The following is a 23,460-nucleotide window of genomic DNA, read 5'->3' as shown; positions in this document are numbered from 1 at the left end:
GCAGGCCTGGAGCCGCCCGGCGTGCCAAAGCGACCCTCGCTGCGGTGCCGTCCTCCGCCGCCCGCCGCCATGGACGTGTGCCCCCCGCGCCGGCTGGGGCTCCCCCGCGCGCGGTCCTCCGGTAGCTCCAGCCGCGGGCCGCCTTCCGTCAGGTATGCGGGGCCGAGGCCCCAGAGGGGAGGCCGGGCGGGGGATGCGGGCTGTAGGGGTCCGGCGGAGCCTCCCGCTGCAGGGCGTGGCCCGACATGGCTTCCTCTGGACAGTTCTTTCCTGAACGGCTCCTGGAGGAACGTTTTCCCAGGAAGGGCGCCCTCTGTAGAAGCCCCGCAGTGGCTCCCCTATGGCCAACCCTGCAACGGTTCCCCACAATGGCTTCCGTATAGACAACCCTACAACAGTTCCCCACAATGGCTCCCCTGTAGCCAACGCTACAACGGTTCCCCCACAATGGCTCCCCTATAGACAACCCTACAACGGTTCCCCTACAATGGCTCCCCTGTAGGTAACGCTACAAGAGTTTCCCCACAGTGGTTCCCGGTGAAGACTCTCTATTGTGACATCCCATAGAACGTCTCCCCCAGGAGAGATTCCCCTATAGAGAACCTCACAGAGGCTTTCTTATGAATAATTTACTTGCCTGTCCCATGAAATGTTTCCCCCAGAAACGACTGCCTCTAAAGACCACCTCACACATAATAGCCCTCTTGTCTAGAACCCCAAATGGGTTCCCTCAATAACGGCTTACCTATAAAGCCCCCTACCGTAGATCTCTAGAGCTTTTGCCCTTGACAGCGGCTTCCTTCAAGAGTATACCCCCGCCCTCTACGTACACACACACTGACAGCATCTCCCCTATTGCGCGTTTCCCCACTTCCCCCTTCCCCAGCTTGCATCGCGACGCCCCCTCAGTCCACAATGAGGAGCTCAGACTGGGGGGAGGTGAAGTCATTGGGGGCGCAGGGAGAAAAATTGGTATGAATAGGGAAGAGAGATTTAGAATTCCCAAAAGCAGCGGTGGATAGGCCCCTGAGCTTACATTCTGAGCCCCCGGGTGCCTCAGTATGGGGGAGGGGAGACCGTGGTGAGGGTTTCTCCCCCGCCCCGCCCCTTCCCATATAGGAAGATCCGTTTCCGATTTCTGCTCCCGGTGTCTTTGGTGCTGACCTTGGTAGTCTGGGCATTGTTCGTGATGGAGCTGGTATGGAGCCGCCAGCATTGTGTGGAGGTTGGAATGGTGGAGGAACTACAGCGGAGACCTTTAAGAGGAAGGGAGAGCCAGCGAGGATGAGCTTTGATACTGCTAAACTGTCATTAAACCAGAAGAGGATTTTGTGTGTTTGCCTTTTCTTTATTCTAGACACTTAGCAAAGCAAATATGGTATTGTTCCCTTGAAAGGAGATTTGCCAACTTAGATGCTAGAATGGCTTTTCCTATATTCTTGCTATGGTACTTAAAGCATTGTGTTTAAACTTCTTGCTTGCCATCTGTTTTTTTTGGGGGGGGGTTATTTGTTGCTTGTTTTTAACTAAACCAAATTTATAGAGAGCAAAACAGAATCTTAGAACCCTTTTTAAATTTCCCTGCATTTGTACTCACACTTAAGCGACTAATATGTTTGTTAAAGGAAAGACAGGTGGAAGGGTGTGGTAGATACCAATGAAACCTTGCATTTAGGAGTTCTAATTTGCTTCCAATTTGGCAGGTGGCATTGTTTCAACTCCTGCTCTGTCCTTCAGTGTAATTCCTTGCAGACTTTACAGTTCCAAATGTTTAACTGCTTGGAAGGATCTCCAGTCCTTCCCAGCATTTCTGCCAAGTGGTTTCACTGTCTGAAACAGAAAGTATTTGAACTTTGTATAGAAATGGCACAGGATACTTTAGAACTTGGAGCAGTCATCCGTTAAATCTAGGCTCTATGTAGACTTGGGGTTTATCCCAGATCATTTGGAGCTTAAGAATCTGGATTTGAATCTTTTGAGACTTTCAGGGGAAAAAAATCATCTCTACTGTAAAATCCATCTCTTAACTCTGCTGCCTTTCTTGTTTCTAGTAGCATGGCCTTGTGCTTTTCATTCATTTGTTTAAAGCTAGTGTTTTTATAGTGTGAAGTATGCTGACTAACTTTACTAATCATACCCAAACTCCAAATCTTCCATCAAGTGGTTTAAATACAACTTGTTAGATTTCAGACAGGGGATAGTGTAAAGAACCCCCAAGGCCTGGCTGTTCAGTACCTTTGGTGAAAGAAATTTGGTGAAGGTTTCTCTCCTTTCTCCACTTCTACATAATTGAACATGCATTTCTTGCCTATTCAAACTGGTCCCTCACTTTTGACATTGACTGTCTCTAGCAGGTTTGGGCTCAACACTTTCCTATCACCCATACTTGGCTTCTTTGCTGCCCTCTTGTCTCCTGAGTGATGAAAGAGGCAGGTCAAACTGGTGAAGTTACATTCCTAAGACCCATAGATAGTACTTTGTAAGTATATGGTTCTCTTCTAGCAAGGGATTCATTTTCACAGATGGAGAATGGTGATCAGGAGTTAAAAGATTGTTGCTCAGAATTATAGACTTCTTTTTAAGGACTGATAGTCATCAGTACTGTCAAGTATTTTTGGTTTCCATTTCCTGAGCATGTAGTATAATCATACTTGCTTGCCCCTGTGAAGGTGGATATGACCTTGTGAGTTACTTTTGGCCAGTGAAATGTACGTCGGAATAATGTGTAGCCTTTCATGATAAAAGCTGCTTGTATATAGTTTTCTACTCTCTTTTCTTCTGTCATGGTGGCTCTTGGTGCTTCAAATGGTGGCTACTCCATCAATCTGGGATCCAGAGCAAACTTCCAGGCAAAGTGTTTGACTTGTAGAGTGAGCAAGAAGTGAAATGCCACTGGGATTTTGCAGTTTTTAACAATGTATGATCTAAACTATCTGGACTAGTACTAAAAAACCAGTGGAGATTTAACTGAAATACACTTTTCTACTTCAAAATCTTTTTCTGCAGAGGGATCTCTTTTGGCAGGTGTCTTGTTTAACAGTGGACATTCCACTACCTCTTTGTACAAATAATCTAATACATGCTGTATTAGGTGCTGTAGATTCAGATAAATAAGGCAGTCCCCTTCCCTCAAATAGCTCTTTTGTAAATGGTAAAAATCATTATACAGAATGGTGAGAAATAAGTAGTGAGGAGAAAATTGGGCTGAAGGAGCAGTAATGCAAGAAGGCCTAGTTGGTTTTGACCTCAGCTGTTGGAAGAATGGAGTTGCCATTTGTTGATATTGGGAACACTGGAAGAACAGCAAATTTGTGGAGAGAATAGAGTTGCATTTCAGTCATGTTCATTTTGATTTGTCTAATAGATATCCACGTGGAGATATTGGAGGGCAGTTGGATATATTAGTCTGGAATTCAGGAAGGATATTGGGACTAGAGATATCCGTATGCTGATGACTTCCAATTTTTTATTTAAAGTCATGAGACTAGGTAGAGATTCAGGGAGTGAATGCAGGCAGAAAAGAGGACTAACATCCAAGTCCTGGAGTATCATGTGTATAGAATAAGGAAAGTGAGAAGATTCCAGAAATGTCTTCCAAATTCTACCTCTGAGGTAGAAGAATCAAGGACAGTCATTGACAGCCTTTGATACTGTTGATAGTCCGATGAGAGCTAAAAGTAGACTGTCAGATTTGAAAATGTGGAGGTCATTGGTGACCTTGACAAGAACAGTTTTTGTGCAGTAAGTTCAAGAGGAAATGAACCCCAGCACTTGTAGGCTCAGCTACTGAGGAGGCTGAGGTAGGAGGATCCTATGAATCCAGAAGTTTGAATCCAGCCTGAGCAACATAGCAAGACCCAATTTTAAAAAGAGAAATTGAGAGAAGAATTGAAGACAGTGAGTATATAGATAGTCACAGCAATATTCTCTTGAGGATTGTTGTAAGAGAGTAGTGGACAGTAGTTGAAAGGTCATGAGGTATCAGGAGAGTTATTTTTGTTTTTAGAAGGACAGACATTATAACTTGTTTGTAAATTAATGTAATGATGCAGTAGAGAGGGGAAATTGATGATTAAAGAGAGAGAAGAGACATTTGCAGGTGTGAAGTCCTTGAGTAGGTAAGACGGAGTAGGATCCTAGTACACAAATGGATATGTTGGCTTCAAGTTAGGTAGGAGCAATTGCAGATAGTTCATTGGCAGTAGATTATATGGACCCAAATGCTGGTAGCATGAAGAGTGGAGAAGTATTAGAAGTTTGTAAAATTCATCCAGGAGTGTGGGGAAGAATGGGTTGAAAAGCAGGAAAAGTTTGAGGATTGCCAGGCAGCACCAAGTACCTGTTTGATGTTTGTGGTTTTAAACTTAAGATGAGACTTGGTTAGCATCATTGTATGTTTTCCCTACGCTATGTTGAGCTACTTGGATGTGGGCAGTGTGGGAGGGAGTGACCGAAGTCGGGTAGAGGCCACCCCTATTGGAAGAAAGGAGTCAACTGAGAGATAAACATGGTGGTGAGTATTGAGATTGTTGTGAGTTAAGGTAGGAGTAGTAATAGCAAAGAGACAGTGGTCCAGAAGCTAAAATCTTTAGGGAATGAGTAGGATGGAATGACCTAGGGATCTGTAGATGTCTGTAAGAAAGAGGGAGAGCGGGTGGTTATTGTTTGTTGGCTTGAACAAATCATCAAAACATAAATAAAATTTCTCTGAACCAAAGCACAGGAGTTTCGAGATTAAAAGAATTTGTCTAGAATTCAGCACAATGAAGCCGGGCTTGGTGGCTCAACCTGTAATCCCGCACCTTGGGAGGCTGAGGTGAGTGGATTGCCTGAGCCCACAGGTTCGAGACCCATCTGGGCGGCGAGACCTCATCTCTACAATAAATCAAAAAATCAGCCGGGCGTGATAGTGCGCACCTGTAGTTCCAGCTACTTGGAAGGCTGAGGTGGAAGGATTGCCAGAGCCCAGCAGGTCGAGGCTGTGGTGGCTGGGAGCTGCCACTGCACTCCAGTCTGGGCAACAGAGTGAGACTCCAACTCAAAAAAAAAAAAAAAAAAAAGAATTCAGCACAATGAATTTTAAAATATCCACGCGGCCGGGCTAGGTGGCTCAGCCTGTAATCCCAGCGCTTTGGGAGGCCAAGGTGAGTGGATTGCCTGAGCCTGCGGGTTTGAGACACGCCTGGGCAACTTGGCGAGACCTCATCTCTACAATAAATCAAAAAATTAGCCAGTCATGATAGCACGTACCTGTAGTTCCAGCTACTTGGAAGGCTGAGGCAGAAGGATTGCCGGAGCCCAGCAGATCGAGGCTGCAGTGGCTGGAAGTGGCCACTGCACTCCAGTCTGGGTGACAGAGTGAGACTCCAACTCAAAAATAAAAATAATAATAAAAAAAAAAATAAAAAAATAAAAATATCCATGCCAGTACCACATGATCTCACTCATATGTGGAATCTAAAGAAGTTGATCTCATGGAAGTGAGAGTAGGATGGTGCTTACCAGCAGCTGGGATGCCTAGGGGAAAGGGGGAATGGGGAGATGTTGGTCAAAGGATATATGACTACAGTTAGATAGGAAGAAGTTTAAGAGATCTGTTGTACAACTTGTGACTATAGCTAATAATGGTGTATTTTATCTTTAAAAATACCAAGTGTGTGAATGTTAAATGGTCTCACCACAAAAAATAACTAAGTGAAATAACGCGTTTGTTAGCTAAATTTAACTGTTCCACAATGTATATATACTTCAAACATCATGTTGTACATCGTACAAACACACACACACACACACACACACACACACACACACACACACACACTTTTATCTGTCAGTTTAAAAATACCCATGTCAAGGAACAGCATCATGAAATTTTCTAGTGCTATAAAGACAAAAGAATATCTACAAATCTCATAGATAGGGTCAGGAATCAGGATTCTTGCATGATTGGAAGCTAGAAGATAGTGAAACAAACAGCGCCTTTTGAAGGAAAATGCATTGCCAACCCAGAATTCTGTACCCAGCCAAATTCTCACACAGGTGTGAGGAAAGGATAAAGATACTTCACACATTCAGGGTCTCAAAATGTGACCTCCCATGCATGTTTTATGGCAAAGCTACTGGAAGATGTGCTTTAGCAAAACAGTCTGATTAAGGGGTTATTGTGCTGGGGCCCTTTTATACCTTGCACAGGTGGAATTTCTGTATTGTCAAGAGAATCGTAAGGAAAGACCTCCTTTGTTATAACCCCTGGAAATTAACAAAAGACTGGGACCGTTTTTTATTGCCATTTCTCACATTGTTTCCCCTGGTGGTGAGATCAGTGTATGGCACATAGTACTCACTAAATATGATCTGCTATCGTTAGCTGTTACGAAATACTGCTTATGCTAATTATTTATTGAATGAATAGGCTATAGTTACAGGTGAAGCTGTGGGCTGCACTAAATTTCATGGGTGTTCAGAGAATGAAGTCATAGTTGTGAGTTAGGTGGTGAGAAAGTGGTTCATGACAGTGATGCTTTATAGAGAGCATTTAAAGCTCAGAAAGGTTGGCTATCTCTTCAGGTAATGTTTATTGGCCAGCTGCCAATAATACCTAGTTTTTTTTTGGTCTGCAGATCTATGGAAGTTATAATTGCAGTTGTAGATGGTCCTTGGCTTTTAGAAAACTCAAAATGCAAAGCAAGCCTATGCCTTTGAATATCTGCAAATAGGAAGCTTCAGCCTCCAGCTTACCTGGATGCTGGTCAGGAAGGCTTGGTATGGTGTCAGTAGAAGCAAAAAGAGTCTATTTAGTTAGGCTTTTATGGCTTGATTTCTGTCCCTGGGGTAGAGGCCTAGGTATCTGCTTTTTCACTTGTGTCTGGGATGACAGTATACTGAGGACCCTAATTTAGTAAGTATTTTGACATTATTAATAATATCTTGACAGTGTTTCCTACCTTCTGGGTTCTTCTCTGGTGTTCTGACCTTTGGAGAGGGGGAGTGAATGAGATGCAGATACCCCTTAAGTTACACAATTTAGTTATTGCTTTTGCTTTGAAAATTTTTTTATTTTTTTGAGTCAGGATCTCACTCTGACACCCAGGCTGAAGTGCAGTGGCACGATCACGACTCACCACAGCCTCCATCTCCTGGGCTCAAGTGATCCTCCCACCTCATTGTCCTGAGTAGCTGGAACTACAGGCATGTGCCACTACGCCTAGCTAATTTTTTAATTTTTGGTACAGATGAGGTCTTGCTATGTTACCTAGACTTGTCTCAAACTCCTGAGCTCAAGCAGTCTTCTCACCTTGACTTCCCAAAGTGTTGAGATTACAGGCATGAGCCACTGTGCCTGACCTTGTCCTGAAGTTTTTTGTGTTTTTTTTTTGTTTGTTTGTTTGTTTGTGTTGGAGTCTCACTCTGTCGCCCAGACTGGAGTGCAGTGGCACACTCCCGGCCACCGCAGCCTTGACCTCCTGGGCTCCGGCGATCCTTCCGCCTCAGCCTTCCAAGTAGCTGGAACTATAGGCGCGCGCTGCCACGCTTGGCTAATTTGTGATTTATTGTGGAGATGAGGTCTCGCCAAGTTGCCCAGGCGGGTCTCGAACCTGCGGCCTCAGGCAATTCACTCACCTCAGCCTCCCAAAGCGCGGGATTACAGGCTGAGCCACTGAACCCGGCTGTCCTGAAGTTTTTTAAAAAGAAAGAAAAGAAAAAGCAAGGTTTGCAACTTGAGTATTTAAAAATTGCTAGCCAGGTGCTGTAGCTCACACCTGTAATCCCAACACTTTGGGAGGTGGTAGCGAGAGGATTGCCTGAACCCACGGGTTCGAGACCAGCCTGGGCAACTTGGTGAGACCTTGTCTTTACAATAAATCAAAAAATTAGCTGGACATGGTAACATGCACTTGTAGTTCTAGCTACTTGGAAGGCAATGGCGTAAGGATCATCTGAGCCCAACAGATCGAGGCTGTAGTGGCTGTGAGCATGCCACTGCACTCCAGCCTGGGAAACAGTGAGACTCCTACTCAAAAAAAAAAACAATTGCTGTCTGTGGTTTTAATCCCTAGTTTAAAGAGAAGGTAGCTCATTTGCATACTTTTTTCCCTCCCTCCCTCCCTTCCTTCCTATACAGAGATGGGGGGGGTCTTGCTATGTTGCTCAGGCTGGTCTTGAACTCCTGGTATCAAGCGATCCTCCTACCTCAGCCTCCCAAGTGCTGGGATTATGGGATTATAGGTGTGAACCACCATGCCTGGCTTGTTTTTAACTTTTCTTTTTCTTTTTTTTTTGAGTTGGCATCTCACTCTGTGGCCCAGACTGGAGTGCAGTGACACACTCACGGCCACCACAGCCTCGATCTGCTGGACTCCAGCGATTCTTCCGTCTCAGCCTTCCAAGTAGCCAGAACTACAGGCGTGTCCTACCATGCCCGGCTAATTTTTTATTTATTGTAGAGACGAGGTCTTGCCAAGTTGCCCTGGTGGGTCTCGAGCCTGCGGGCTCAGGCAGTTCACTCGCCTTGGCCTCCCAAAGTGCTGGGATTATAGGCTGAACCACTGAGCCCGGCCACTTTTCTTTCTTTTTTTTTTTTTTAGTGGGATTCTCACTCTGTCGCCCAGACTGGAGTGCAGTGACATGCCCATGGCCCCCGCAGCCTTGATCTGCTGGGCTCCCGTGACCCTTCCATCTCAGCCTTCCACATAGCTGGAACTACAGGCGTGCACCACCATGCCCGGCTAATTTTTTAAAATTTTATTTTAGTGACAAGGTCTCGCCAAGTTGACCAGGCAGGCTGCGAATCCCTGGGCTCAGACAATCCTCTCGCTTCAGCCTCCCAAAGTGCTGGGATTACAGGATGTGCCTGGCTTGTTTTTAACTTTTAATTTGGAAATGATTTTAGATTATATGCAAATATAGTACAGAGGGTTCCTCTGTACCCTTCTCGCAGTTTTTTCTGTCAACATCTCACATACAACCATGGTGCATTTATCAGGACTAAAAAATTAATACTGTTATAATACTTTAGTTTACTTAGTAACTTTTGTTTACTTGGTATTTAGTACTCTAGGCTTTATTTGAATTTTCCCAATTTTCCCACACATTCTTTTCGTATTCCAGAATCCAATTCAGGATCCCACATTAAGTTTAGATTTGGCAAAGAAGTAAGGGAAAGTAGTCTGCGTGCGGTGGCTCAAGCCAGTAATCCCAGCACTTTGGGAGGCCAAGGTATAGGGATTGCCTGAACCCACGGGTTCAAGAACAACCTGGGCACCTTGGTGAAACCTTATCTCTACAGTAAATCAAAAAATTAGCTGGACATGGTAGTGCATGCCTATAGTTCTGGCTACTTGGAAGGCTGAGGTGGAAGGATTGCCTGAACGCAGCAGGTTGATGCTGGAGTGACTGTGAGCATGCCACTGCACTCCAGCCTGAGCGACGGAGTGAGACTCCGACAAAAAAAAAAAAAGTAAGGAAAAGTAATAGCAGTTGCTTTTTGAATGAAGACTTGTGAAGCTGACTTTACAAAGAGCAGATTGTGTGAGGAAATGCTCAAAGAAAAGGAAGAAAACAGAAAATAAGGTGTCATTACACTGGGATATAGTGAACAGACTTCCAGATAACATTTTCCATTTGTGGTGGGTAGCATTCTCACTCTGTCACCTATCCTGGAGTACAGTGGCACAATCACAGCTTACCACAGCCCAACCTCCTGGTCTCAGGTGATCCTTCAACCTCAGCCTTCCGAGTACCTGGAGTACAGGCGCACACCACCATGCCTGACTAATTTAAAAAAAAAAATTTTTTTGAGTCGGAGTCTCACTCTATCACCCAGGCTGGAGTGCAGTAGCATGCTCACAACTACCACAGCTTCCACCTGCTGGACTCAGGTGATCCTTCCATCTCAATCTTCCAATTAGCTGGAACTACAGACACGTGCCACCCACCTGGCTGATTTTTTGAATTATTGTAGAGATGAGATTCACCAAGTTGTCCAGGCTGGTCTTGAACCCGTGGACCTAGGCAGTCCTCTCACCTCGGCCTCCCAAAGTGCTGGGATTATAGGCATGAGCCACTGTGCCTGGCCAAAATTTTTAATTTTTGATATAAGGTCTCACTGTGTTGCCTAGGCTGGTCTTGAACTCCTGGACTCAAGTAATCTTCCCACCTTGGCCTTCCAAAGTGCTGGGATTATAGACAAGAGCCACTATGCCTGGCCTAGTATTTTCGTATCTTTAGCAGGTCATTTCTATCTTCACAGTAGCTCCATGATCACAAAATGGCTACAGAAACACCAGCCAGCATGTCTGTCAAGCAAGAAGGGGAAAAAGAGTCCCTCCTCACTGAGTCAGTTTCCTTCAGAGGGTTTCCCCAGAAGCTTCTACCTGTTGACTATGTGTCTTATTGGTCAGCTCTAGAGGCAAAGGACCTGGACCTATGTCTGCCTCATATTTAATTGTGATATTGTTAGTAAGAAAGAAGAAGATCATGGATATGGATTAGTCAACTTTGTTTCTACCACAGGGAGGTCGCTATATGGAATGAAAGTTATATTGCTTAGGATTACTAATGGCTCTTGTGAGCTACATGAAAGTACTGAGAGAAAATTTAAGTCATTGAATAGTTAAATGATGCCAGCGCATGCTGAGTAGAGTGTATACTTCAGAAAGCTTCCCCAATCATTCTCTGAAGCTGCCATAATGCTCATACTTGATTAGAAAAGCACAAAGGATGTAATTACAGCACTTTGGGAGGCGAGGGTGAGTGAATTGCCTGAACCCGCGGGTTCGAGACCAGCCATATCATGTATGTGTGTATTTGTCCCTTCAGTTTGAGACATTTTATAGTCAGTGGTTAGCCACCATGACAGCAGCAATGTTGACTATGCTTTTTCCATTGCAAGCTGGGGCTTCAGCAAAGACATGTCATTTACGGTTTTTCCACACATCCTGCCTTTCCTCCATATCTCTAGTTTTGCAAAGAGAAGTAAATAATCGCTGCTTTAATGCAGGTTTCTTAAACCCATAGCAGTCCTACAATGAGCCCCTTGTCATTAGTTCCTGAAGTCTAGATTAATGCTGATATGACTTTTATTACTCCTGCTGTTGACTTTCCCGCCAACATTTTATTATGAAAATTTTCAAAAGTGCAGAAAAGTTGGAAGAATTTTCAGTGAACATTCATATATACCATGCCTGTATTCTATAGTCGTATATTTGTTTTATTTGCCTTATATAACCATCCTTTATCCATCCTGTTTTTTAATGATTTCTCAAATAAGTTGTAGACATCGGTATGCTCCAACCCTAGACAATTCCTGGAATTGATTTTGTATTAAGAAGAATGCTTTCTGTTGCAAGTGATAGAAATCCTACTCAAAGGATTTAAATAAAAAATGGACTGTATTGGCTTAACTTGACTGGAAAGGATAGTGGGGAGATAGACTTGTAGGGATTGCTGCAGGAATGAAGACTTTAGTGACTGAAATCCAGACTCCACTGTCAGAACAGCTGACTGCCCATGCCATCTCTCATCTGCTTCTCACCACCTGGCTGCATTTTCTCCTATGGACATACCTTGTCCAAGGCAGGGATGATGGTTATGGCAGCCCCAAACCATATTCTTCCTGCACTGGGACCCTAGAGGCCATTTCTCTTCAGAAGAGAATGAGATAACCCTGGAAAGGACTCCAGTTGACATGACTTGCACCTGGATAAATCACAGTGGGACACTGTGACCAGGAAGGGTCGTAGGGAATGTTACCAGGGGAGTTAGAAATGGAAAGCATGCTGAGTGGAATGTGTACTTCAGAAAGCTTTCCCACTCACTCTCTGAAGCTGCCATAATGGTCGTACTTGATTAGAAAAGCACAAAGGATGTAATTCCGGCACTTTGGGAGGCCGAGGCAAGTGAATTGCCTGAGCCCGCAGATCCGATACTAGACCGGGCAACTTGGTGAGACCTGATCTCTACCAAAAAAAAAAAAAAAAAAGGAAAAGCACAAAGGAGAACAACTGCAAATTCAAAAATCCTAAATAAAACAATAGTGTGAATTAAATCTAGAAGTATGGAAAACCAATAGTACTACTCATGCACAAGTAGGCTTTGTCCCAGATAAGCAAATATCATCCATGATTAGGGAATCTATTCATGAAATTAATAGACTAGTAGATACTTTAAAAAAAATGTGCTTAAAATTTAACACTTGGCCAAGCACAGTGGCGCAAACCTGTAATCCCAGCACTTCGGGAGGCTGAGGCAAGAGGATTGCCTGAGCCCATGGGTTTGAGACCAGCCTGGGCAACATGATGAGACCTCGTCACGACAATAAAAAAAAAAAAAAAAAAAAATTTAAGTCGAGCTCGGTGGCTCAACCTGTAATCTCGTGCCTTTGGGAGGCTGAGGTGAGTGGATTGCCTGAGCTCGCAGGTTCGAGACCTGCCTGGGCAGCGAGACCTCATCTCTACAATAAATCAAAAAATCAGCCGGGCGTCGTAGCGCAAGCCTGTAATTCCGGCTACTTGGAAGGCTGAGGCGGAAGGATCACCAGAGCCCAGCAGGTCGAGGCTGTGGTGGCCGGGAGCGGCCACTGCACTCCAGACTGGGTGACAGAGTGAGACTCCAACTCAAAAAAAAAAAAAAAAAAATTAGCCAGTGATGATAGCATGCGCCTGTTGTTCTGGCTGCTTGGAAGGCTGAGGTGGAAGGATCACCGGAGCCTAGCAGGTCGACGCTTGGGGTGACTGTGAGCATGCCTCTGCACTCCAGCCTGGGCAGCAGAGTGACTCTAACTCAAAAAAAAAAAATTTAACTCTCATTCCTGATTTGAACCAGCTAATACAATAAAGTTCTAGCCAATATAGTAAGATAAGCAAAAGAAATAATCATCTGTTGGCTGGATTATTACGGTAGACTCTCAATTGTCTCCCAAGTTCAATTCTTTTCCCTCTTCAGTCTGTTTTCAACACAGCAAATAGAATGGTCTTATTAAAATGTAAGTCAGGGCCGGGTGCGGTGGCTCATGCCTATAATCCCAGCACTTTGGGAGGCTGAGGTGAGAGGATTACCTGAACCCATGGGTTTGAAACCAGCCTGGGCAACATGGTAAGGCCTCATTTCTACAATAAATTAAAAAAAAAATCAGTCAGACATGGTGACACATGCCTCTGGTTCCAACTACTTGGAAGACTGAGACAGAGGAATCACCTGAGCCCAGCAGGTCAAGGCTGCAGTGACTGTGAGTGTGCCACTGCACTCCAGCCTGGGCACAGCGTGAGACTCCAACTCAAAAAAAAAAAAAAAAAGTCAGTTCATGTTGTCCCTCTTTTCAAAGCACTGTAAGCACTATAAGTAAAAGTCATCAACTACAAGTTTCCAACTTATCTGCCCCCACATACATATTTTTCTTCCCTTGTCGTCTCTTAACTGTCTTTCTCACCTGCTGTGCTCCAGCTGTTCAGGGGCACTCTTGCTTCAGGACCTTTGTACTTGCTGGATAACTTGTGCTCCCACTTCCTTAGGTCTTCATACAGTATACACTTGGAGAGGTTTTTCCTGATCTTTGTTCCCAACTGCATTCTGCCCTCTTAGGACTCACAAGCCTCCCACTTATGTCAAGTGTATTTTGCTTATTTATTTTGTCCTTATTCCCATTAAAAATATAAGTTCTGGGATTTTTGTCCCAGGAATTTTTGCTCTTTCTTTCATTACTAAATCCCCAGTGTTATGAACAGTATCTGGCACATAGTAGGTGTTCAATAAAAACTTGATGACTTAATGAGTTAGAATAAAAGCTGTAGATATTAAAAAGGAATAGATAAAACTGCTATAATTCACTTACTTGGAAAACTTATGACAATAGATTTAATTGTTAGAACTGATTAGAGGTTAGCAAGTTCTTTGAAAAATGCAGTGGATTCATGATGACATCCAAAATAGAAACAAAAACTGTAAAATACCTAGGATTCAACCTAATAAGAATGTGTAAGACTTATTTTATAAATAAAAATACAAAACTTGTCACGAGGATATAAAACAGGAGAGGCAGGACAGGAAAGACCATACATCATGTTCCTGAGTGAGGAACCCAGTACTGTCCAGACATAATATAATTACAATAAAATTCTCAACGGAAATTGTTATGGAACTTCACAAGCTGATTTTACACTTCCTCTTTTTTTGGTTTTTCCTTTTTTTTGTTTTTTTTTTGAGTTGGAGTCTCACTCTGTCGCCCAGACTGGAGTACAGTGGCCGCTCCTGGCCACCGCAGCCTCGACCTACTGGGCTCCGGCAATCCTTCCGCCTCAGCCTTCCGAGTAGCCAGAATTACAGGCATGCACTACCACACCCAGCTGATTTTTTGATTTATTGTAGGGATGAGGTCTCGCCAGGTTGCCCAGGCTGGTCTCGAACCCACGGGCTCAGGCAATCCACTCACCTCAGCCTCCCAAAGGCGTGGGATTACAGACTGAGCCACCGAGCCCGGCTACACTTCCTCTTAAAGAGACAGTGTTCAGTAACAGCCATGGAATCTTTGAAATACTGCTAGAAGGACTTGCCCTGTCAGCTATAAAAGTAGTCTATATACTAGAAGGTTCAGGTGGAGCTAGCATACCTTAAAGCTTTGATTATTTTTTAGAAGTGTATTATTTCTGTGAGAATAGGTAAATGGCTCAACTACAGATCAACCATATATGGCAACTCTGCATATGCTGCAAGTGGCATTCCATATTTAGAGGATTAAAAGAAGCAATATACAGTCTTGGAACAATCATTTATATTTTGGGCAACAAAATGCAGTTAGGTTCCAGCTTCACAAATGGAAAAAAAAATCCAGAAGAATAAACTGCTAATGTTTTTTTAAAACCCACATATACAATTAAAATAAAATATTGGCATTTATTATTCTGTTTATAACACCAAGTGGGGAAGGCACAAGAGGAAGACATGAAACTCTTAAGCTCAAAGGAAAGACAGATGTAATTCTATAAAATTTTAAAACTTCTGACTGGAACAGTGGCTCATGTCTGTAATCCTAGTGCTTTGGGAAGCTGAGGTGGGAAGATCACTTGAGGCCAGGAGTTTGAGACCAGCCTAGGCAACCCAGTGAGACCCCATCTCTAAAGAAAAAAAAAACATTAAAAATTAGCTAGGCATGGTGGTGCATACCTATATTCCCAGCTATGTAGGGGGTTAAGGCAGGAAGATTGCTTGAGCCTAGGAGTTCAGGGTTAACAGTGAACCATGATCATGGCACTGTGTACTCCAGGCCAACAGAGACCTTGTCTAGGGAAAAAAAAAAAGCTTCTGCATGAAGAAGATACTTTAAATGAAGTCTAAGCCAGGCGTGCTGGCTCATGCCTGTAATCCCAGCACTTTGGGAAGTGGAGGCAAAGGATTGCTTGAACCCAAGGGTTTGAGACCAGCCAGGGCAGCTTGGCAAGACCTCATCTCTACAATAAATCAAAAATTAGCTGAGCGTTGTGGCGTGTGCCTATAGTTCCAGCTACTTGAAAGGCTGAGGCAGAAGGATCACCTGAGCATAGCAGGTCAAGGCTGCAGTGACCATGAGCATGTCACTGCATTCCAGCCTGGGTGACAGAGTGAGACTCCAACTCGAATGAATGAATGAATGTCTAGAGGATTAGAGAAAATATTTGCAACATATGGCCAAAATACAACTTTTTGTTTGCTTTTTTAAAATCAGAGTCTTACTCTGTCACCCAGGTTGGAGTTCAGTGGCATACTCACGGCCACCGCAGCTTCAACCTGCTGGGCTCAGATAATCCTTCTGCCTCAGCCTTCCAAGTAGCTAGAACTACAGGTACGTACTACCATGACTGGCTTATTTTTTGATTTGTGGAGACGAGGTCTCACCATGTTGCCCAGGTTGGTCTTGAACCGCTGAGCTCAGGCAATCCTCTTGCCTCAGCCACCCAAAGTGCTGGGATTACAGGCTTGAGCCACTGCCCGGCCCAAAATGTAACTTTTAAAATGATGAAATATGTACTTATTCAGAAAAACACAAATAACTGAATTTTTAAAATGGACAAAAAGAATAGTCATTCATAAAAAATATCTAAATAATAGACATTTGACAGCTTCCCTAGTGATTAGGGAAAATATGAATTGTAACTCAGAATTCTAATCATTAACTTAGCTCAACCCATTAATTGGTTGAAGAGTGATAGCACATAGTTTAAAAAGTTGTAGGGAAACAGGTTCTCTGGGATTTGTAGGTGAATAGGTTAAGACAACAATTTGGCAGGATATATCAAAATTTAAAATGCAGATACTTTTTTTTTTTTTTTTGAGTTGGAGTCTCACTCTGTTGCCCAGACTGGAGTACAGTGGCACAATCATGGCCACCCATCCTCAACCTGCTGGGCTCAGGGAATCTTTCCGCCTCAGCCTTCCAAGAAACTGGAAGAACAGGCATGTACCACCACACCTGGCTGATTTTTTAAGTTTATTGTAGACACGAGATCTTGCCATGTTGCTTATGCTGGTTGCAAACTCCTGAGCTCAGGCAGTCCTCTCACCTCTGCCTCCCAAAGTGTTGGGATTACAAGTGTGAACTACCACACCCCGAGAAATGCAGATACTTCGTAAGCTGGCAGTGCTATTTTTAGATTTCTTCCTTGTAGAAACTTGGTATTTGTGACATAGATGGATACAAAAGCTTGCTCATTAAAGCATTTTTGCAATAGCAAACAAAAATAATAACCCTGAATGTTCAATCATAGTGGCCAGTTAAATAAAAATGAAAGCATACTGTATAGCAGTTTTAAAAATGAGGTTCAGGTCTATGTACTAAGTTGGAAAGCTTTCCAAGGTGTAACAGTGAGTGCAAAACGCATGTTGCAGAGCAGTGACATATGATTTTGTTTATGTAAAAACAAATACTCTCCCCTCAAACCACCCAAACTGTATATTACTGAGAGACCCATACCAAATTATTCACATCAGTTTTCTATAATGAAATGAATCAGATTGGTGTAAGGATTCACTTTGTAAAACGTGAATCCAGGCTGTGAGAAGAATATATTAGTGTTGTAATTTATTTTCAAGATAAAAAAAAGTTAGTGTAAGTTATGAAGGAAAAATGGGTAAAAATAAAATTGCCAGTTTTTTAAACAAGCAAACAAACAACCATACCTGGCTGTTTATGCAGCAGTTGTTATAAAGCAGTGAATAGTGAGTTAACTATTTACATATTAGATGGAAGATGGGCTTGGCACAGTGGCTCATACCTATAATCCTAGAGCTTTATGAGGCTGAGGCAGGAGGATCACTTGAGCCTGGGCAACATAGTGAGACCCTGTCTCTACAAAAAAAAACACATAAAATAAAAAGTTAGCTAGGTATGGTGGTGTATGTCTGTAATCCCATCTACTCAGTAGGTTAAGGAGGGAGGATTACTTGAACCTGGGAGTTCGAAGCTGCAGTGAGTGTGCAAGCCTTGGCACTTCTGCCTGGGTGACAGAACAAGACTCTTTCCTTTAAAAAAGAAAGAAAGAAAAGATAGAGATGATTATTTAGAATTTAAAAATATACCTGTGACTAACTTTATTGTTAGGAAAACAGTGAGGTGTAGCAGAAAGAAGGTACTTAGTAGCTCAGGTTCTGATGCTGTTAAATTTTTTTTTTGAGTCAGACTCTCACTGTTGCCCATGCTGGAGAGCAGTGGCATACTAACGGCCACTGCAACCTTGGCCTGCTGGGCTCAGGTGATCCTTCTGCCTCAGCCTTCCTAGTAACTGGAACCATAGGTACGCGCCACCACACCAGGCTAATTTTTAAAATTTACTGTAGAGACATGGTGTTGCCAAATTCCCCAGGCTGGTCTTGAATCCCTGGGCTCAGACAGTCCTCTTGCCTGGCCTCTGCCTGGGATTACAGGTGTGAGCCACTGCGCCCAGCTGCTGTTAATCTTTACTCAGCCTTGTGATTTTGGGTTTTGGTTTCTTCATCTTGACATCCACTATGTTTAAATTCTGAGTCTGAATCCGAGGACAATCAGGAATAAATGATAATATGAAAGCAGTTTATTTGATATAAGTTGCATTATTGAGTCTGCTGAGTTTACACATTTTCTAAAGGTGAAACTTTGTAAAGTCATGAATGATCACAGGCAGTCCCCAGGATGTTCAGCCATACTTAGGTAGACCTGGAGGCAAGAGGGCAGTGTCACTGCTGGTTTTGGTGATGGGGACCTCTGGGGACAAGGATTAAAGAAAACTTTAGTTTTATATGTAATAGTCCTTTCCCCTCAAAAAAACAGGGCAGTAAATATTCTGCATACATATATCAAAAAAACAAATATGCCAAAATGTTAACAGTAGTTAATTTGGGGTGCTGGAAGTTTGGGTGATTGTGGTTTTCTTTATACTTATTAAGTTTTCTTTTTTAAATTAAAAAGTAAATAATTCAGTAAGTGACATGGTTCAGTGATAAATAATAGACTATATTCTGGTTAAAAATGAAATTGGGGAAGCAAGAAAATATGCAAAGAAAAAAACTGAATTTAGTTTTACCCATTTGGCAAGAAAATAAGAAACACTAATTAAGATACTGTTTTACTCTGGGAAGAAGAAAGTCTTTCTGCATTTTATATGCTTACACTTTACTTGGCCAAGATACTTGTCGAAAAGAAACTCTGTTTTCAGTATTATCTTGGCTTTCTACAGCAGTCTTTGGGGAGCTGTTTGTTTCTTGGTCACATGACCTCTTCATGCTTTTGTCAGTGGCTGGTTTTAGTTTGAAAACCAAAGAGCTCTGGGTAAACTTGGCAGTCAATCAGCCTACTGTCCGATGGGTTGGGAAGTGGGCCAGAGGACCAACTCGATGAATTATGTCTAGTGCAGAGAGTGATTGCAAAATCAGTCTCTGTTAAACATGAAAAAGTAGAGAGGAACAGGCAACCATTATTTCTCAGGAAAAGAAGTTTTCTTACTTTAATCTTGATTGTCTTGCAGTTTCTGCCCTGCTGCTTCTGAAGTCTTAAGTTACTCCACATGACCCCCTTCCTCCCACCCCCTACTTTTTATAATGAAAATGTTCAAATCATACAGAAAAGGGGAAGGAATAGTATATTGAATACTTGCTGTACCTACTATATGTGCCAGATATGCTTTATCTTTTTTTCTTTTCCTTGGTCTTCTTATATGTTAAACTTTTTTGAAGTAAGTTGCAGACATCATGACACTTCACTCCTAAATACTTCCTCATGCATCTGCTAAGATACAGGACATTCTACTACATATCCATGGCGACATTATCTCACCTAAGACAATCATCAGTGGACCTATAATAGCATCACATACCCAGTTTATATTCAGATTTTCTCAGATGTCTCCATAGATGTTTCTTTTTTTTACAATCAAGTTAAAGTTCACAGATTGCATTTTGTTATTTTTCTTTAATCTCTTTTATATTACAGGAGTTATCCTCTGTTGTTTTTGTTTTATACAACATTGACTTTAATTTCTAAGAAAAATTTTAGATTGTGTTAAAATGCACTTATCATAAAATTTACCATCTCGCTTTGTGACTCAGGCAGCGGCACACTCACGGCTACCCTAACCTCAACCTGCGATCCTTCCTCCTCAGCTTCCCAAGTAGCTGGAACTACAGGCACATGTCACCACACGCAGCTAATTTTTTGACTTATTGTAGAGATAAGGTCTCACCAAGTTGCCCAGGCTGATTTCGAACCCCCTGGCCTAGGCAATCCTCTAGCCTCCACCTCCCAAAGTGCTGGGATTACTGGTGTGAGCCACCGTACCTGGTACATCATAACCATTTAAAAGTATACAATTCAGTGGCATTGATTACATTGGCATCATTAGACTAAAATCACCATCATCTATCCATACAAATATTCATCTTGCAAAACTGAAAATCTGTACCTATCGAACAATGATTCCCCACTGCACTTGGCAACCGCTGTTTTACTTTCTGGGTCTATGAAGATGACTATTCTAGGTACCTCATAAAAGTAGAGTCACACCGTATTTATCCTTTTATGCATGACTACTTCACTTAGCATAGTGTTCTCAGGTTTTATCCATGTTGTAGCATGTGTCAAAACTTCCTTCCTTTTTTTAAAAATTTGAGTTGGAGTCTCATTCCAACTACTGCAGCCTCAAACTGCTGGGCTCAGATGATCTTTCTGCCTCAGCCTTCCAAGTAGCTGGAACCACAGACATGCACCATCACACTCAGCTAATTTTTTTTTTTATTTGTTGTAGAGATGAGGTCTTACCGTGTTGCTCAGACTGGTCTCGAACCCCTGAGCTCAGGCAATCCTCTCATCTCCACCTCCCAAAGTGCTGGGATTACAGGTGTGAGCCACCATGCCTGGCTAAAATTTCCTTCCTTTTTAAGGTTGAATATTCCATTGTATGCATATACTGCATTTTGTTTTTTCATCAACTTGGGCTGTTTCCACCTTTTAGCTGTTGCAAATAGTGCTGCTATGAACATAGGAATACAAATATTTATTTGAATTCCTGCTTTCAATTCTGTGGGGTTTATACCCAGAACTGGAATTGCTAGATTATATAGTAAATTCTATTTTTAATTTTTTTTTTTGAGTTCTCACTCTGTCACCCAGGATGGAGTGCAGTGATACACCCACGGCCACCACAGCCTTGACCTGCTGGGCTCAGGTGATTCTTCCTCCTCAGCCTTCCAAGTAGCTGGAACTATAGACATATGCTACCATGCCCAGCTAATTTTTGATTTATTGTAGAGATGAGGTCTCACCAGGTTGCTCAGGCTGATCTCAAACCTGTGGGCTTAGGCAATCCTCTCATCTCAGCCTCCCAAAGTACTGGGATTATAGGCATGAACCACCATGCCTGGCCTAATTTTATTTTATTTTTTTAAAGATGAGGTCTCATTATGTTGCCCAGACTGGTCTCAAACTCCTGGCCTCAAGTGATCCTCCTACCTTGGCCTCTCAAAGTGTTAGGATTACAGGCTTGAGCTACTGCACCCAGCCTATTTTTAATTTTTTGAGGCACTGTTTTACTGTTTTCCATAGCAGTTACACCATTTTACATTCCCAGCAGTGCGCAAGGGTAATAATTTCTCCAAATCCTTGATATCACTTACCATTTTCTGTTTTGTTGCTGTTGTTCTTTTGGGTTGGTTTTTTTTTTCTTTTTTTTTTTTTTTTTTTTGAGTTGGAGTCTTACTCCATCACCTAGGCTGGAGTGCAGTGGCATGCTCACTGCCATTCTAGTGTCGACCCACTGGGCTCCAGCAATCCTTCCGTCTCAGCCTTCTAAGTAACCGAAACTACAGGTGGGCACTACCATGCCTGGCTAATTTTTTTTTTTATTATTGTAGAGACAAGGTTTCACCCAGTTTCCTGGACTGGTCTTGAACCTGCAGGCTTAGGCAGTCTACTCACCTGGACCTTTTTTTTTGTTTGTTTTTTAAAGTTATATATGGATGTAAGGTAACATTTCATTGTGATTTTGATTTGCATTTCCCTAATGATTAGTGATGCTGAGCATTTTTTCATATGCTTATTGGTCATTTGTGTATTTCTTCTTTGGAGAAATGTATATTCAAGGCCTTTGCCCATTTTTTAATTTGATTTTTGTTGTTGAATTATAGGTGGGTTGCCTTTTCACTTTGTTGATTGTGTCTTTTGCACAGAAATTTTAAATTTTGTTGGAGTCAAATGAAATTTATGATTTCTTTTGTTGCCTGTGTTTTTGGTATCATTTCCAAAAATACATGGTCAAATCCAATATCATGAAGATTTTACTTTATGGTTTCCTATCAAAGTTCTATAGTTTTAGGTTTATGTTTAGATCCTTGATCCATTTTGAGTTGATTTTTGTGTATGGTATAAGGTGACATCAAACTTTATTCTTTTGAATGTAGAGACCCAATTTTCTCAGCACCATTTGTTGAAAAAGCTGTTCTTCCTGATTAAGTGATCTTGGCATCCTTGTCAAAAATCATTTGACTGTATATATGAGGGTTTATTTCTGGGCTTTTTATTCTGTTTTGATTACTGTAGCCTTACAGTCATTTTAAAATAAAGAAGAGTGAGTTCTCCAACTTTGTTCTTTTTCAAAATTGTTTTAGCTATTCAGAGTTCCTTGAAAGTCCGTATGAATTTTGGGATAGGTTTTTCTGTTTTTGCAAAAAACGTCATTGGGATTTTGGAAGGGACTACACTGAATCTGTAGATTGCTTTTGGAGCATTGACAGCTTAATAATATTGTGTACTAATCCATGAATACAAGATACCTTTCCATTTATTGGTGTCTTCTATAATTCTTTTCAGAAACATATGAGTGATTCAGTTTCTCTGTTTTGTTTTTTTTTTAAGATGTGGGGTACAATTCAGGATTATTACATAAGTGGTCATCATACAGGTGAAGTTTGGGCCTGCCTTTGGTCCCCACTTCACTTGGTTTGAGATCAGGAACCCTTATTAATGTTATTATATATGCCTCCCTCCCCTAGCAGTGTCCTGCTACTGCCAATTCTATTCTTAAAGTATTATGATAAATGTTCAGGTTCTGCTTATGTGTGAGAACATGTGGTACTCAGTTTTTTGTTTCTGTGATAGATCACTGAGTATTACAGACTCTAAATCCATCTAAGTGGCTGCGAAGTTCATAATTTTGTCCTTTTTATGGCTGCCTAATATTCCAATGTGTATATGTACCACATTTTTAAAAATCCTGTCCACTTTTGATGGGTAGCAGAGTTGGTTTCATGTTTTTGTTATTGTGAATAGTGCTGCAATAAACATGCATGTGCTGGTATCTTTTTTGTAGAATGATTTGAGTTCCTCCAGGTATATTCCCAGAAGAGGGATTGCTGTGTTGTATGGAAGGTTGATTTTTAGATTTTTTAGGAATTCTCCACACTGTTATCCACAGAGGTTGTGCTAGTTTACATTCCCACCAACAGTGTAGGAGACTTCCCTTTTTTCCCCCACATTCTCTCCAGCATCTATTGTTTTTGAGTTATTAATGATGACCACCCTGACTGGAGTTAGATGGTATCTCAGTGTGGGTTTAATATGCATTTCTTTGATGATTAGTGAGCTTGTGCATTTTTTCATGTATCTGTTGACTGTTCGTATGTCTTCTTTTGAGAAGTGTCTATTCAAATAGTTTGCCCACTTTTAATAGGGCTGTTTGTTTTTTTTTCTTTCAACATGTTTGAGTTCCTTGTAGATCCTGGATGTTAGACCTTTGTCAGATGTACAGTTGGCAAATATTTTTTCCCATTCTGTGGGCTGTCTCCCTACTCTCTCGATGGTTTCTTTTGGTTTGTAAAAACTTTTCAGTTTGATGAGGTCCCACTTGTCTATCTTGTCTCTTATAGCATGGGCATTTGGGGTTTTCATCAGGAAGTGGTTGCCTATTCCAATTTCTGTAAGGGCGTCTCCTGTGTTTTCTGCGATTCTTTTTTTTTTTTTTTTTGAGTTGG

At 42.1% G+C, this 23,460-nt stretch overlaps 1 protein-coding gene across 2 annotated transcripts in view; it reads left to right on the top strand.

Moving 5' to 3' along the window:
• Positions 1–10: 10 nt before the first annotated feature.
• The window catches only part of CUNH20orf194 (chromosome unknown C20orf194 homolog), a 141,554-nt gene continuing 118,104 nt past the window's right edge, over positions 11–23,460 (top strand). For both annotated transcript variants that reach the window (XM_021712002.1, XM_008057407.2), the window contains exon 1: positions 11–152. In XM_021712002.1, the coding sequence (XP_021567677.1) occupies positions 70–152 (83 nt within the window). In that variant the 5' untranslated portion in view covers positions 11–69. The remainder of the gene's footprint in view (positions 153–23,460) is intronic.

The sequence above is a fragment of the Carlito syrichta genome, unplaced genomic scaffold (assembly GCF_000164805.1).
Source record: "Carlito syrichta isolate Samal-C Ts95f unplaced genomic scaffold, Tarsius_syrichta-2.0.1 Scaffold303007, whole genome shotgun sequence".
Lineage (NCBI taxonomy): Eukaryota > Metazoa > Chordata > Mammalia > Primates > Tarsiidae > Carlito > Carlito syrichta.
This window is presented reverse-complemented; position numbering and strand designations above follow the sequence as displayed.